The 17,859-nt window shown below is 40.3% G+C and overlaps 1 protein-coding gene across 6 annotated transcripts in view; it reads left to right on the top strand.

Annotated features, from left to right (window-relative positions):
* The window catches only part of DGKD (diacylglycerol kinase delta), a 69,233-nt gene that overhangs the window by 7,498 nt on the left and 43,876 nt on the right, over nt 1-17,859 (top strand). For 4 of the 6 annotated variants that reach the window (XM_053389641.1, XM_053389643.1, XM_053389642.1 and 1 more), the window contains exons 2-3: nt 8,535-8,645; nt 10,807-10,887. In XM_053389641.1, the coding sequence (XP_053245616.1) occupies nt 8,535-8,645; nt 10,807-10,887 (192 nt within the window). Of the gene's footprint in view, nt 1-8,534; nt 8,646-9,492; nt 9,512-10,806; nt 10,888-17,059; nt 17,364-17,859 lie in introns of those variants that run through there. The other 2 variants (XM_053389645.1, XM_053389646.1) reach the window with 2 other exon arrangements.

Below are 17,859 nucleotides of genomic sequence, written 5' to 3'. Positions count from 1 at the left end.
AATGATTACTTCCCTTGCATGGAAAGGTAAATATTATGAAACTTTTAGTGCATTAAAATGTATAAATGAGAAATGTTAATGCAGATTTTTAAATAAAATTAAACTAGTTAATTATGTTGCATAATATTTTACAATCTGCAGTATTTTGCTGCTTTAGAATTCACTGTGTTTTCTGGAGCTTGTGTTGTTTTATTAAGAAGAAGTCTTCTTTACGTCATTACTTTGTCCTATTTTTAACAGTGCGGTTTACCTGTAGTTTGCAGTGCAACAGGACGTGGTGAGGACCAGCAGCAATAAAGACCTTAAAAATGGTTGCCAGCTAGCTAAAAATAGAAATGTGAGACAAAGTAGTTCAGACAATATCTTTTATTTAAACTGCTGTATGTGTTGTTGACCAGGGCTAATGAAGCAAAGACACATTCAGTCATATTTGCTCCAGATTTTCTCAAATGGTTCCTCTTCTGTAGAAGCGTATTTTCAATTCATGATTAGAAAGTGGAAAAAATGACCAGATGCAGGCATAATATGAAACCGTGGTATGTGCTAACCATAGTCAAGTATCCATTGCTTGAGCTTCCAGATGTGTAGCAGACAAACCATGGTTGCTTGTATGCTTGTTTCCCACTTGTTTCCCACTGGCTCAGCAACCAGCTTCACAAGTTCACTCTTGCCTCCTTGTTGTAGCAGCCTTTTGAGGCAAAGCAATGATCCTAATTGATTTGTTAATAGTATATGAATTCAGACATAACAACAAACCACAGAGGACCTTTTCAGTAGTCCCATTTTCTCCCTGGTTTGTGGAATGCTTCACCTGTGAGACCCACCTAGTGCAGACTTTGTCATTTTTTCAGCCCCAGGTGAAGATGTTTCTCTACTCCCAGGTGTTTAATGTGCTAATGGTGATTTCCTCATCCATTAACATTATGCATAAGATGCACCTGCATTACATGAACCTGCCTTATGTGCAGCTCAGTTAATCTTTTCAGGGCACATCACAATCATTTGGAACTTGACATCCTTCAGAATGGATTCACTGACTAGTTTAAAGTGTTTTGGTGCCTCTTCAGAAGGTTATGACACCAACTTGCACACCTGAAAAAGAAATGTGAAAATTTATATATTTAGCATTTATGTTATATAAGAAATAAATGCTATATGTTACATAAGAAATAAAAATGAATGCTTACAGACAGCTCACCCCGTCGTGGGGATTCGCACCGCCAACCTTCCGATCAGCAAGTCCTAGGCTCTGTGGTTTAGACCACAGTGCCACCTGCGTTCCTACTAACCATGCCCTTACTACCATAAAAAACAAACTAGTAAGGAGTTTGGGGACACTTCATTTCAATTGAGGAAACAATCCCCTAAAATATTCTTTGATTGCTCAAATGGGCAGTAGACAGTTGTAATATTTTGCTGCTACATGGGTGCTCCAATAAAAATGTACCTAATTTTCTGGTCTTGTGCCTTGCCACTCACTGTAGCACAATTCCATAATTCCAAACTATTTTTAACAACAGCAACAAAAAATTAAAGCCTGCAGCACAGGGCAAGAGGCCTTACAGGATTAGAGCCAGAACCTACACATGTTTATTCAGAAGTAAACACTGCTATTTTTAGTGGAATCTCTCCTTTCTAATCCTAGACATGTGGTTTGGGGAGAACAGAATTCTCATGTTCCTCTTGTTTTGCAGTGTCTCTCCCATTTGAAGTTCTAAGCACCTCAAGACATTTACTTATTTTACAAAATGTGTAATATTGGAATTGTGTTCTTCAGAGAAAATGACGTGCATTGCAGGACAAGAAATAACTCTGTAACTGAAACTGTAAAGTTTGTGATAGAGAAAGGAAGGATTTTCCCAGCATGCCATTTCACCTACTCCAAGGTCAGCTCCTCCCAATGTGGCTCAAAATCCGAATTTTTTCTGACCACAACTGCAGAGAGGTTGCTCTTCTATTTCACTCCTTTACTCAAGGTCAGATTTTCTTTTATAAGAAAAAAGATGAATGAGCACTGGGAAAATGTATATTTATGGACTGATGACTGCATCATGTGGACCCCCTGTTAAATATGAGTTAACAAGCCATAGCAATTGCACAGTAAACGTCGTCTGGAAGCAGACATTATTTATTTTTATGTTCACAAATGGATTCCTCCAAACTCACAAACAACATGGGGTTGGATCCAGACTTGCATTTCTGTGAACAAAAGCAGAAGGGACTGAGCTTTAGTGAAGGCTCCTGCTGGAGGAAGGAGGGAAGACAAGTTTCTCTTATAGTCCAAAACTCCACCTCCCATGCTGTTCTTGCCAGAGCATGTTTTCAGGGGTCTGCAGAGGGAAGGAGGAATCTGCAAAAATTATTGCTTCTCCTCCAGTGCACCATCTTGTGGTGTTCCATCCATAGCTAATCTGGATCCTGCTCATAGTGTGCATTCTCATTCCTTATTCCTTAATATGGAAAAAATTAAATATGGAAATACAAAAAAAAGCTGCCACCGGATTAATTTCATCTGTAGTACATCTTCCAAGATGTCATCATATCTGAAATCTAATATTTAACTGATCTTTACCACACTGCAAAAAGGGACATTCTTATCATAATTTCAGTTAGTATCCTGACTGTGAGTCTCCTTTAAAGATTATGTGATGCTTAGAGTAATGGGTCCTCATTGCCTGAAGACTTAGTGATAGCTTGAGAAATAGTTGATGAGTACAAATCCCATGCAGCCTCTGTCTCTTGGTTCACATAGGCTAGCAGAAAGGGGAAAGAAAGCTGTTTTCATGACTGCAATTGAAAGCTAGTGAGGTGTATGTAGTTGCTACAGTGTTGGACTTGGATGTGGAAAACCCAAATTCAGCACCAAGTTACAGTGTTCAGTGGGTAACTTGGTGCAAGTTACAATGTCTCAGCCAATTTACTTTAAAGGGTTGTTTTGAGGACAAAGCACAGCTCCAAGCTCTCGGGGTCCACAGGTTTTGGCTGGTCTTGCTGGCCAAGCCAAAAATTGTAGCCTCCAGCTCATCCACCCTAATTTTTTCCTGAGTGGCAGAAGCTGGGTGGTGGAGAAAAGTCTTTGCTTTTGCATAAGGCATCCCAGAAGTGCTTTGTAGTGGCATCCATTCATTCTTGAAGATAAGGCCACTGTGGAATGTGTGTTACTGAGTGCCAGTGCTCAAAGGTACACAGAGCACCCTCAGGTCACAGTGCCTAATAACCCCCCACACACCTTTCCTGCTCCAAAGCAGGAATACGGGAGTGGAAAGTAATTACTGGTTTGGCCCTGTGTAGCTAAGGATCTTCAGGAGCCTTCACCTTGGAGGTGCAGGACAATCCCCAGCCTTCCTTGCACCTTTGGAAATGATAGGGATTGCCACACAACTGCCTGAATGATTCCACCCACTTCTACATCTAGGTGGAAGGCTTGCTGCTCACTCTGCATGCCAGAGGCAGTACTTATTGAAGTATGTTCACTTTTTAACACGCTTATTTACAACTTTGGTGTATTCCCAGTTTCATTTTACACATCTATCACACGTGTTTGAATGGACAGGCTCTTCTTAAAACATGATGATTTAGATATTAGTACAGTAGTCCTTTTGTTGTTGTTGACTTCAGGGTTGGTGTTTGGCTGGAAAATGAATAGGTTTCAGCAGTCAGTTGGAATACAGAATCTGCCACCCCCTTTCTACAACACTCCCTCTTATCACTACAATGTTGCCTCTACATTAGCTGGATAAGCAAAGTCCTGCAACTCAACTGGATATTGTTGATAAGATGTGTATAGCCAGTAATATGTACATGGGTCTACAAAAACCACCAGCTGAATCAGAGCCATCTGACTTGATTAAGTTTAAGTTTATCCTGATGACTCCTGTGCAGAAGGCAGAAAGCAGGACCTCATGGACCTGCAATAATAAAATAAAGGAAGCCACCATAGATCCTGAGCATTGTCAGGAAGTGGTAGAAGGCACAAATCCCATGCAGCCTCTTTTGGTTCACATAGGACACTCAGCTGCCAGCAAGGGGAAAGAAAGCAGTTTGAACAACTCTTTGCAACTACTCATTCCTCTTTTAAGGAGTCATTGCATCCTTTGGGAGGGAAGTGAGGTTATAGAATTCCAAATTAATTCCTGGTAATTGTTATAACTTTTAGTTGACTGGTACATGCATTTATTCCCAGTAATGATGCAGATAATTAAAATAATCATTGCTTCATATGACTGACTGGTTGCTATGGGATTTAAGAATAAATTCCTATAATAAAACAGTTTATTTTTGAGTGAGGAGGCAGAGTAAGATTTCTCCCTTTAGCCATTTGCTGTGGATCACTGTTCACGTAATGATACATGACCAGATGTTGAAGATAGATTCTAAGTTCTTGTAAGGATTGTAAAGGGAGGATAAGGAACATGTCACGTTGCTTTCAACCGTTACCATTTCATCAGATCTCATTGCTCAGAAGCATTCACCAGTATCAAAAGGACTGAGCAATATGCTAGCTGGGAAGTGAACATCAAGCCAAAGAAAAGCAGCAATGCTTGAAAAAGAAAACATGCTATAAAGTCATCTTGATCTTATCTCAAGCCCTTTCCGCCCAAACCCACCAAAGTCTTTACTAAGCTGTCTGCCTATAAATAGAAGCAGCTCTCTTGCAGAGATGGGCAGCTGTAAACTACAGGCTTTTTCTCTCCCCCAGCAGCATCTGTGTTGTGTGAGAGGCAGCCCAACAACTATGTCAGAGGGTTTTTTTTGCTAGCCTTTCATGTTTAAGTCGTGTACCTATGAGGTTCCTGTAGATAGTCTAATGCAGGAAAATGCATTGGTTTACTTTGGGGGACAAGAATGTTGGCAGCCTTTTTGGGTGGTGTTTTCTTTGAAAGAGCATTCTTTAAAAGAGATGGAGGAGTGCTCATCATTTGCACAGGTGAGTTTGTTCTGTAGGTGTGAATTCAGTCCTGGAATAGACTGGAAACACGGTTGGGGTATCGGTTCACAAATATATGAATAAAAAGAATAGAATGGGAATTGAGTACAGAGCATCAGTCTTACAAACTTGTGCTTAAACTGCAGGTTGATTAAATACAAAATCAAACCAGCAGTCTGCTGGTTGAGCCTGAAATATTTCTTTGATCCGGATGCGTTGGTAGGAAAGTTCCAGAAAACAAGCTAAACTGTATAATTTAGGATCTGTTGTTACCCTTTTGGGGGCTGATATTTGTTTCTATTTTAGTTCATCAAATCATGAACCATTCAGTTGTACTCCCAGTAGTTCTTCAAACTATTACTGATGTTTACCACACAAACCTTGCCTATATTTAGCCTGTTTTTAAGTCTTTGGACTATTGGATAATAATTTTCAGTTGTTTCTTTAAGAGCCCCAGTGGCATTTATCTTCTTATTCTGCAGACCAAGTTTGGGACTCTCTGCATAATTTCCTGAAGCTGCATATTCACAGGATCTCACCAATAAAAATTCTCAAGATTTCTGCCCAATACGTTTTTCTTTTCTTTTATGTAAGATATCCATTTTTTCATGGGTGTAGAGTATGAACTAGGAGATGTGTTCAAACCTGCCATAGTAGTATCTCTGTAACTTACCTGATACCTCATGGAACTCACAAAATGGGAGTTCCACTTCCAGTAGCCTATCACTTTCATTCTTTTAGGTAGAGTCCATCACTGCCACTTTTTCAGTTCTTTCATTTACTTTCAGCTCATTATCTTTCTAGGAGTAGCAGTTTGAAGGCACAAACTCTCCTGATCACTTAGGACTTTCCCTAATTTTATTTATCGTCTTTGATATTGTGAAACTCTTGGGAAACTCCTCTGCCATGCTGTGACTGATTTGAGATAGGTATAGGAAAATTAGGTATGGTTAAGCTCAGCTGTTCTTCTGCTTCTTCCCTGTAGTGCATCAATTCACTCCCTTGCTTGAGTCACATGCAGCTGGGTTTTTTTTGTAGAGCACCCGATCTTTGATTGTGACATGCCATTATGTGGACTGACTTGTGGGAGGTACTTATGATCCTTTTTGATCCCTTTCAGTTTTCACTGGAGGTAGGAAGATGAGTTTGCTGAGCCAGTGTGGTGTAGTGATTAAGAGCAGTGGACTCGTAATCTGGTGAACTGGGTTCGATTCCCTGCTTCTCCACATGCAGCTGCTGGGTGACCTTGGGCTAGTCACACGTCTTTGAAGTCTCTCAGCCCCACTCACCTCACTTACCTTTACCTTTACCTTAGTCAAATATGTGAGAGGAGAGCATTCCACAGTCAAGGTGCCAATATTGAGTGATTCCATCCTCCACAGATTATTGGTTCTATCTTCCTATATTATTTCAGAATTTACTTGTCTGCAAATTGTTTTGTATTTTTCTCTGTAAAGTGTGTGGTGAGTGTGTTGTACCAAACCTTTCCTATTTCCTCACTGTATATCTGTTGAATCTCACTGAAAGTCATAGGAAAACAGTAATAATTTCTCTTGCAATTCCACTCTATAGATCAGGTCATTCTGATTTTGAAGAGAGAAGTTCCATGCTAGGCCAAGATGACATTTTTTGGCATATAGCATTTTGCTGATGAACAGCAGTTTGGCAAAGGAAAATATGAAAAAGCATAAATCTGCAACGGTTAGGGAGGGCAGGCACTTTAAGTTATGACATCCTATGATTGCAAATAGACATTTGCCTAATAATCTATGGTGAACAGGAATTGCCTCTGACCAGCTAGGAAGGAAAGCTTTTGCAAGGTGCGAAAAAACTTGACTTTTGATTTCTAACAAGTAACTAACAAAGGTTTTGGGGGGCAATCTGAATTTTCAGCAGACTTAGCTACTTCAGCTTTTAATATCTCTTGAAGAATTTTCAAATCACTCAAGTGGGATGTTAAGTTAGTAGGGACTGTATAACAAGGTTATTATTGTATCTTGATTGTCGTACTGGCTTCCAGTGAATACATTTTAAGAACACTGCTGTTCTCTATATACAGTATGTTGCTTTTGTAGCCTTTGGTTACAGAATGACCTAACAGACAGCTTTATGATATCCCTGCAGCAGTTTCTCCTAATGATGTTTTCCTACATTGAACTACTTAAAGTACTTGTAGATGGTGCTTTCCTTGGAAAAGGGGAGTATTAAATGGAGCATTAAAACCCCATATTATGACACTTGCTACTGGCAGGAGCTATGTATTCATAGTGAATTAAAGCACTAACCTTTGCTTTCGTTTTGTAGTCCTTCAGTTATTGTTAAGATTCTGTGTTGGTAGCATTTTAATGTATCTTTTGGTATTTATTACGTTCTTCAGCTGGGTTAACAAATGTGTATCATAAAGAGCAACTAAATGAATGTCAGCTAAACATAGCCTTGTAGCCTGGATATGCATATTATGTGAATGATAGTGTGTGGGGCTAGATGTGGAGCAGTGAGAAAATGTCCAGAACTGTGTGTAGACAGACTTGGCACTTTAGCCTTGGGAAATGGCAGCCAGCCAGCCAGCCAGCCAGTAAGCAGTGAGTCAGAGCCAAGAGTATCTGAAAAAAATACCAAATATAAAAGCTGGAAGGATTATTCCTGTCTTTTTATTACTGCCCTCCACACTCCCTTAAATATGCAGACCATTTCCTGTGGTAGTCAGATGCTGATAGCTTTACAGGAGATAGGCTGCTGTGTGCTCACTTTAGTCAAACAGGTGAGATCAGAGCCGTAATTGGACAGGACAGAGCTCTGACTTCAGACACTGAGGTTTTTCTTAAAATGTTTGCTGTATCTTCATCAAAGCTTGATAAGTTCACCTTGACTAGTTTGAAGAATTGTATCCTTCTCACACCAAGATAATATCTCTCTCACACAGGAAAGGAATCTCTGCACTGTGTGTTTGACTGTTGTTTATTGCATTTGGGTATATATAAGATCAGCAGCTCAGTTTTATGAATGTGTTGGATATTTCCAGCAGAGGGCAGTCAAACAATAAAGAATATTGATATCAAAGCCAGTACTTTCCTTCTTTTTGTGGTTGGGGAGGGGTAAAATCAGAAAAATTGGCTGTTCATAAAGAAATGCTTCATGTGTGCAGAGGAGGGTGACCAAGGTGATCAAAGGTCTGGAAACTAAGCCCTATGAGGAACAGTTGAGGGAGCTGGGTAGCCTGGAAAAGAGGAGACTGAGAGGAGATAGATATCCATCTTAACATATCTAAAGGGCTCTAACATGGCAGATGGAGCAAGCTTGTTTTCTTCTGCTCCAGATGCTAGGACCCAAACCAGTGGATTCAAGTTACAAGAAAGGGGGTTCCAACTAAACATCAGGAAGAACCTTCTGACGGTAAGAGCTGTTCAACAGTGGAACGGACTCCCTTGTAAGATGGTAGACTCTCTTTCATTGGAGGTTTTTAGGCAGAGGTTGGATGGCCCTATGTCCTGGATGCTTTACTTGAGATCCCTACTTTTCAGGGAGTTGGACAAGATGATGACCCTTGGGGTCCCTTCTGACTCTACAATTCTTTGATTCTATGACTTTATATCTTCTTGACTTCTAGACTATTATAAAAGAGGGCATGCTGATGAAACAGACCAGCTCATTTCAGCGCTGGAAGAGACGTTACTTCAAATTGCGAGGACGAACTCTATACTACGCCAAAACAGCAAAGGTATGTGGCTCTCCATGAAATTATGGGAGGGTAATAAGGAATAGGAATCATCCAGTTTGTATGACTACAGCACAAGGGTTACTAGCTACTAAGAGTGTTTACACTCACAAACCTGCTACTCAGAAGTTCATAATTGTTGCTTTACTTTGGTAAAACTATTAACTATTCTAAAATAGGAACTGGTTATCCCTTACTTAAGTACTGTTAGATTGTTTTTCTTTGTGTCCATGAGGGGTAGAAACACAGGAAGCTGCCTTATACAGAGTCAAGTCATTGGACTATCTAGCTTTGTGTTGTCTACCCTGACAGACAGCAGATGAAGTCTCTCTCACACCTACTTGGAGATGTTGGGGATTGAGCCTGGGGCCTTCTGAATGCAAAGCAGATGCTTTACCGCTGAGCAGAACATTGATGCCAAAATTATTACAAAGATATGACTAAATAATAAAAACTGGCATCACATTTCTATATGTAGTAGAAGTTCTACATATATTAAAGGGGGCCTATATTGCTAAGAGCAAAAGGAGGCTGGATCTCCCCAAAGTTTTTTTCTACATGACATTGGTTGACACTGATCCTAACACCCATAGGATCAGAAAGGATAGGTGTCTCTTGTGACTGGATAGTGAAAGCACTTGATATACTGTACATAGATTTCACTGAGAAAGTTAGTACTCAAAAGAGCCTCAGCCAAAACTATGTATACCAAGTGTGTCCATTACCAAGCCCAAGGATCATTTTGCTGCTTTCTCTCTTGTTTTATTTTCTGCCCCTTGCTTTTATCTTCTCAGCAGAGATCCTCAATAGCAGAGGATTAGGGTGAGGATTAGGATTCAGCCAGGAGATTTTCCCTGCTCCCTCCCTTGGTAGGTCATATTGACTCACCTGTCAAGCACCTGATGTTACTGTTATGTCAGGTCACCTGCTTCTCCTTTGCAGTGTGACTTGAGTTCAAGCCAGGATGCAAGGAAAAAGGTTCATTTGCACATGCAGGTTGGGTTTAAGCCATGTTTACAAAGAAGCCCTGCTTGCAAGTAGGGGTTGCCTGTGTGTTTGGCGCCAAGGGCTGCTTGTGTTTGGCACCAAATTTAAAAGGTGTTGAATGCAAACCCTGCTTGCCAGCAAACTGTCAGGAGCACATTTGAAGGCTCCCCATTGGTCTACTTCAGCTGTGTCTTTACCTGTCTCACACCTAACATCATATATGCCTAATGGGGAAAAGGTGATTGTGCCTTTGAGAATACGGCCTCACAGGCCAAATCAGGATGCTTGCCAGGCCTAATTTGATCCATGGGGTGGAGGCTCCCCATGCTTGAAATAGACATCTCCTAAAATCCCCCCGGATCAAAAATTACATAGCCAATTTAATTTAATTTTAATCAATGGACTTCTTTGTACAGTGGTACTTCGGGTTAAGTACTTAATTCGTTCTGGAGGACTGTTCTTAACCTGAAGCACCACTTTAGCTAATGGGGCCTCTTGCTGCTGCCACGCCGCCGGAGCACGATTTCTGTTCGCATCCTGAAGCAAATTTCTTAACCCAGGGTACTATTTCTGGGTTAGCGGAGTCTGTAACCTGAAGTGCATGTAACCTGAAGTGTATGTAACCCGAGGTACCACTGTACTTAAAAGCATCTGGCAGATGCTTATTTCTGGAGTTCCTGTGGAATAATGAATAGTTATTTCTTCAATTTCTTGCCCACCATGCACCACAGGGTCCCAGGGTGGGTTACGGCTACTTAAAAATGCAATATTAAAATCAGTTTAAAACTATATATATAATGAGGTCAGAGGTCAGGGTAAAAAGGTGCACCTTCACTGTGCAATTTGGGAAGTGCAGGAGGCCCTCCAGTTTAGAGGGATGGCTAGTCATGTCAGGAATTCCCCATACGGCAGTGGCTTGTTAGGGAAATGGAGTGCTATAGGTTGCCTCTATGGGAGATGCTGTGCAAATTCTTCGCCTTGCCCTCATCCACACACAGCATGCAGGATTTTGAGGAAGCTCTGATTGCTTGTCTTGCAGAATCCATCTTATTCTTCACCAGCACCAACCACCAGAGGCAGTTATTTTAACCCTTCATTATATATATTTGATTTGTAACAGTTATGAAATAAACAAACAACCTAATTGAAGTTTTACATTTATTTTTCCTTTTCCCAGTCAATCATTTTTGATGAGGTGGATCTGACAGATGCCAGCGTGGCAGAATCCAGCACTAAAAATGTCAACAACAGCTTCACGGTAGGAATTCTCATCACTTTGTGGAATGAAATTATAAAAGTATCTCAGTTCTATTTACAATAATTCCATTGTTGATAAAGTAAAAGTGAATTTTAGGCACTATTCAAAGAATATACAAAGCTGTAATGGGCAAATATTATTGGAGTGAATAGGAGATAGTGGGAGCAAGTGGCATTGATATTGATGTTTGCCTCCTATGTGCAGAATGCGAGCAGGGGGTAGCATTTCAGGAGAAACGGGAAGATTTTCCTTGTGCAATATCTTTTCCCAGTTAATTTTCCCAATTTTAATCAATAAACACTTAGACTTGATGGTAGGGAAAATGGTTAGGGCAGAGAGTTGCAAAGAAAAAAATAGATGAGCCAAGGTCAAGTACACACCTGCTGTTTCTCCCCTGGAAATTACTTGGGGCCCCCACTTTGTACATGGGAGCTGGAATTTTGTGTATGCCACTGAATGTTCTGGTTCAGGTGCAACGCTAAACCACATTTTAGCATTGCAAAAATGAGTGAGTCCAGGTCAATGGCTACTGAAAGCAAGCTTAACCTCAAACCATCATTTATGAAAATGGCTTATTTTACCTAACTGTAGTAAAAATTACCATCGTTTAGGATTTGGACACACTATAACTGGAAAGTCAAAAGTGAAAGCTTTCAACCTCCTTGTGGCCATGCCAGAGGAGTGAGGAGGGCTAAGCTCGTTTTTGCGATGATAAACCATGCTTTAGTGCTAGTCATGAATTCCAAATAGACAGACATGAATTCCAAAGAATTTTACATAATACTTTTTGCATGTTGAGTGTGACATATCAGATGATTTTATGTGAGATGAAAAGAGTTAAAAGCTTGACCAAAATGTACTGATATTCACTTCTGTAAAAGGACAGCATCATTTTCTGTTGCAGCAAATATTGGATGGATCTTCTTGGGTTGTGCAAGAGACAGAAATAAATTGACATAGCAATCCCATTTGGCCATAACCTCTGGGAGTTTCTTGATGTCCACAGATAACCAAATGTAGGCAGCATAAGCTAGAAAAAGAGAAGGTACTTGAATTTTTCCAGCCAGTTCAATATGGCCATATTGTTAGTTTCCATTTATGCTGGCAGGAAATTGGTTTAGTTTATTCTGTTTTTATCTCCGCTGCATTTGAATGTTCTGCATGCCTTTGGGATCTGTGCAGTATATATGTATTTTAAAGGATGATGGATGGAACTATTTTTATAGTATGTAGAATTTTGGAGGTTCACAGACCAAAGTATATTCTAAGAATACTTAAGGGATAGTTCAAGTTAAAGGCCTGTTTTTCTATAATCCTGTGACACTGTGCATTTGTATTGTTAGTATATTTTGTTGGTTAACTGTGACACCAAAGCTGATGCATACCTGGAAGACATGTCCAGAGCACATCTGGTTCAAGTCTATAGAGCCAGTTGCTGTAGCCTGATTATATGGATAGGGTGGCCATTTGGGGTTTTGAAATCTAGCATAGAGTGGTTGACTACAGGGTGGCTCCAGGGGATGGGGAATAAGCTCATGGAGGGAGAGAGTGAGCTAGCATGGTGTAGTGGTTCAGAGCGGTGGGCTCGTAATCTGGTGAACCGGGTTCGCTTCCCCGCTCCTCCACATGCAGCTGCTGGGTGACCTTGGGCTAGTCACACTTCTCTGAAATCTCTCAGCCTCACTCACCTCACCGAGTGTTTGTTGTGGGGGAGGAAGAGAAAGGAGATTGTTAGCCGCTTTGAGACTCCTTAAGGGGAGTGAAAGGTGGGATATCAAGTCCAAACTCCTCCTCCTCCTCCTCCTCCTCCTCCTCCTCCTCCTCTTCTTCTTCTCTCCTATTTGAGGGAAGCATGCAAGACTAGTTGGATAACTAGTTGATAACATTCCTTTTAGGGCGAGCTTAGCAATATAAAATTTCCCCCCAAAATGGAGCTTTTTTTATTTTTTATTTTGGGAAAAACGAAAAAATGCAATACTGTACTCTTTACATACAGAAAGTCACTTTGTTAATTTAGGAACATAAAATGCATTAGTTTAGCATGGAATTATCTCTGGTATATTAAATGTTCATTTTATTCAGACAATATTTACAAATTCTTTTTCTAAGTTATCACTATCACTTCCTGCTTCTTCATATTTCTCATCATATTGTTCACCCATGTTGTAAAAAGCTTCTACCCTTTCAGATTTATTTATTATTTGTTTATAAAAATATTTAGGCTGCTGTGTCGCAAATATGGGGATGATACTCACCTCTATCACTCTTTTCTATGCCATTCAGGAGAGGTTGTGTAGGTGCTGAATCATGTCTGCAGATAGTGATGGGCTTGATGAAGGCCAATAAACTGAAGTTCATGGAACTCGCAAGTGAAATTAAACAGCTCTCAATTTTGGCCATTGTTACACATCATGTTAAAACATATTTATTCATCCAGACTTTATGGGGGGGTATGATGGAGGTGACTAGATATTATCTGGATAAATCTGATTATCATTTCTGCTATGGCACACAGAGAGTGGTATTCAATGCTAGTCCTACTCAGTAGTCCCAGTGAATTAATGGACATTACTAATTTAGGCTCACTATCTCTGAGTTGAACTTAGTAGAATACAACCCTAAATAATTTGGATGATATGGACTAATCTTATAAATGTGCTGATTTCTTGCCTCAGTGCAGAGATTGAACAATACCAGGATTTTCTAACCTTTTTGGGTTGGTGGGGCTATTTGGAATTCTGTGAGATGCCATGGGCATTGTTACAGAATGATTTTTATTGAGGAAGGGTGACCAACCATAAAACACCCATTTCACAAAAGGCAAAGCAGTGAAGTTGAAAGACAAGCAATTCACCCAATAACTTGAGTACAACTCAAAGGTGGGCTCTCAGTCCTCAAATACAGATCCACTATATTGTAATAGAAGCTAACGCCCGATCAGTTTATTCCAAACACCCCAACAAACTGTCAGAACCGTGGGATGGAAAGCCAGCTGGACAGGCCCCAGTCGGAGCGTATCCCTTCTCAGCCTTGCCGCTGCAGAGATCCATCAGTCATCCTCCTCCGACGTGCCTCTGCGACTCATGTGGCTGAGCACACGTTACTCAGCAGAGTAAACACACAACAGATCTGGCTCGCGGCGTGGATACTAGGCTACGTTTATTGTACATAAATCAGGACAAAGAAAACATGGCTTCTCTCCTTGTCGTTCTTCTTGGAGAGAGAGAACACAAAAGCAATACAGAGCAGTTGTTCTGCTCACGAGACTCCAACAATCTGTGCTGGAATGTAAACAGACATGTGACATGTAACAATCCCACACAACTGCAGCACGGGAGGAATGGGATTCCCAACATCCTCCCCCATTTCATGTAACCCGCTGCTGCAATATTTCAGCCTAACTGCAACCGCTGTACATAAACCTGAAGTTGTTCTCTGTCAACAACTTTTGACAACAGATCAGCAGGAATTTCCTTTCCTGACATGTAGGACACCTGAATGAGTCCTTTCTGGATACACTCCCTTGCACGATGTAATTTTATCTGCAAGTACTTGGTTCTTTGCTTGCAACGCTCTGAAGTTAGCAAACATGACCTGTTGTCTTGATAAATCTGTATAGGACATTTCACATTAACCCTCATGTCCTCAAACAGTTGCAACAACCATTCACAATCCAAAAGTGAATATAACAGTGCATTGAATTCAGCTTCACAAGAACCTAGGCTCACTGTTGTCTGCTTCTCGCACAACCAGTCAAACCGACACAAACATACACACTGTTGACACAAGAACCATACACTACAGACCCCCACAAAAAACCCACTCTGCTTTCTATCTCTGTCTTCTCCCTTCCTGTCTCATAAGTTGTCATTCTCCTAAGCAAGCTTTCCTCCCCACCACTATGATTGCTTCTAGATCCCTATCACTCCCACTACTTCCCGTGCATGGTGCCCAGAGGTATTCTTGGGAAATGAAGATAGTGACTAGAGGCTTGTGCTTGACTTTCCAGTGCACCGTGACTGCTTAGTAAGAACTTTTAAGGGTTTTTTATGCTTAGTAAGAAGCAGTCAAGTAAGAACCTTGACTGCTTAGTAAGAACTTTTAAGGGTTTTTTATGGGGTGGGTGGGTAAGGAGCTTTATAGGTGCAGAGGGAGATGCCCAGGAGCACTGATTGGCACCATGTTGGGTTTGATATTAAAAGTAATTTCTAGTGTTAATTTGGGAATTGGTAGAATATTCTTATTGAGCTACTACTGCATTGCTGTTCATGGGACTCTCTTAGAAGTAATTGTTGGTGGAGAGAAAGGGGAAGATACCAAGCTTACTTTTTTTTTTTGACTGGTGAGCTTAGCAAAATAAATTAGAACTCTGGATTTCAGCTTTATAGGGCATGCTAAACAGCCACTTCTAGATTCTGGAAGTTGAATGCTGTCTTAGTGAATCCACTTGACTGTGATGTTTTTTAACTATTAATATTGTGGAAATAGTGTGTTTTTTATTATGATAGAAATGTGTTTTACTGCTAGCTTATTGATTATGGGGTGTTGGCAGCAGTTTTATGCTATGTATCGCAAAAGTTACACTAAGAAGGGTAACATATAAATATGTTTAAATGACTAAAATAAAGGCCATTCTTAGATTTCTTTAGTAGGGATTCTGAATTTACTTAGGTGATGTGATTTATGAAGATCCTCTTCACCCATGAAGCAATAAAGGAAAGGATAGGTGATCACTTCTGTGATTTATGTACTTCATCCCTTCCACCTTTGGCAGTACTTTGATCTTTCATCTTTGCATTTCTCTGCTGTCATATCCTGCCCGTGAGCAGCATTCTACCAATTCTGGGGCCTTCATTATACATCTTTAGGTGCCAGGCAAAAGCGTTCCCTTTTAACTAGGCCATCTGCTTGACATCCTATGCCCTTTTAAAATGTGGCTCTTGGGGGGGGCCTGTTACTGGGTTTTTGTTCTTATTTTGATTATATATATATTGCGGTTTTTATGTTGATCTTTTCTGTGAACCACCCTGAGACCTCTGGGTATAGGAAGTATATAAATTCAATAAATAATAATAATACCACCCTCAGTCATCTGGAAGTGTCTTGTTAACTCAAATTAATCCGCCTTTTCTCTTTTGCTCCTTCTTATAAACTGTTTCCCAGAACACCTGTGTGGTGCTGCCATGCTTTTTTCCTTCAAATCTTTCCTCAGAACCCACTATCCCCCTGAAACCTCTGGCACAATCCCCAATTCCTCATTCCCTAGTAAAACTAAGGCTAAATATGTCAAATTGAATTGAACATACTTCTTTCTCATTTATCCTCCACTTCACCTGTTATCTCCTCTATGTAGACTTATGGAGTAATATTTATTATAATGGGACAGTGAAGGTAACAGTGAATGACATAATTCGTTTAAGAAGTAACATGTAGTTAGGTTTCATTTCATTTGGCACTGATATAGGTTAAAGGCTTCACAGAAGTTGTGGGAGAAGTTGAACTGGGATTCAAAGTGAGAAGTGCACCACACAAGTGTTCTGGGTAAGGAGTTCTAGTTAAAAGAGGCCGCATGGAGGAATGGGCAGAGTTTGTTTAAGAGAACAGGAGACCTTTGTGCAGCTAAATATATTTCCAGCTATAAGATATTTTTAAGCACCTGCTACAAATAGTGGGTGAACGAGATGATCATTTAATCCAGCATCAGATCCTCATCTGAAATAATCATTTTTGGCGATCACTTTAAAATATGATTCCTTCAAAATAATTCAGCAAAACATACTGTCTGGAATGCAGTTTACTCTCCATTATAAACTATTTTAAAACAACATCAATTTCACATTTACAGTCTCTGATGTTGGAGATTATGTAGGAGAAAGTTCCCAGATAAAAACTGAGCCATGTAGTAAGTGAGTGGGCAGGATAGTTTGCTTGGTATTCCTGTGCTATTTGGAGTTTGCATATGCATGGCATGCAGCAGATCTGTCAATAATGATAATTCTTACCTTAGACCTATTCTCTAAATACTGAGTTGGTGAAGAGGTGGAGTTCAGACTCCTGGAGACTTCCATACACCCTCTTGAGTTAGGAAGTGCCTCTTAGCTCTACCGCAGACCGGAAACAGCATGTTTTCACAGTCAGTGCCTGTCTCCGGAGTTTGCTGCCAGTAGGAGCAAATCTGTCCCTGCTCCTCCTTAAGCAGACAGCTAATCAGCTTGTGGGGAGTTGCACAGAATTCCTCAAAATTGGCTGAATGCAGGAATAATCCTATTAATACCTGCATCAAATTCTGAGGAACTTGCTCATTGTGAAGAAGAGGAGATATAGATGAGGTCAGACATGTGGATTAGAAAAATACTGTGTGTGAGATGGTAACAAACAAGACGAGAGAAGTGGACTGAAAGTACTCCACCAGACGCTGCTGAAGACTGCAACTGCTCTTTATTATTAGAAACCGTCAGAAATTCAGATACTTTAGAGTAAGTTGATCAGGCTCTTTCTGACTCTTTTCTGTTTATTTGTAGTGAAGTTAATAATAGAGACACATTTCACTCTTCTGTACAGTTGCATAAGTAAATGTTTTTCTGGGCTGAAAGTACACAGGAACAGACCTTGCTGCCCGAGGTAAAATTAGAAATGTTGTCATATTTTCCAGCACAGGAAGGTTGTAGATTTGGGGTTTTGGGGTCTCTCATAATGTAACACTGTGGTTATGTAGTGTATGTATTTGTTTCTTCTCTCATACAGATGAGATAAAAGTAGAAGAGTTGTTTTTATAGATTTAGAGGTGTATGAAAGTGTCGATAAAATAGCAGAGTCTTGGGGATGAGAGAGCTTCCTCATTTGTGGAAAGAAGTGTAAGGAAAAACATGTGGCTGTTGTTTTCTCTCATTAGAATTTTCTCATTAGAGTTGGTCCTGCTCTGGAATTGCTCTCCCTTTCTTTCTTGCAGGCTTCCCATTATCTTTAATCTAG

Source organism: Podarcis raffonei, chromosome 5 (genome assembly GCF_027172205.1).
Source record: "Podarcis raffonei isolate rPodRaf1 chromosome 5, rPodRaf1.pri, whole genome shotgun sequence".
NCBI lineage: Eukaryota > Metazoa > Chordata > Lepidosauria > Squamata > Lacertidae > Podarcis > Podarcis raffonei.
The sequence above is the reverse complement of the archived record's forward strand: the minus strand, read 5'-3'. Positions and strand labels throughout refer to the sequence as shown.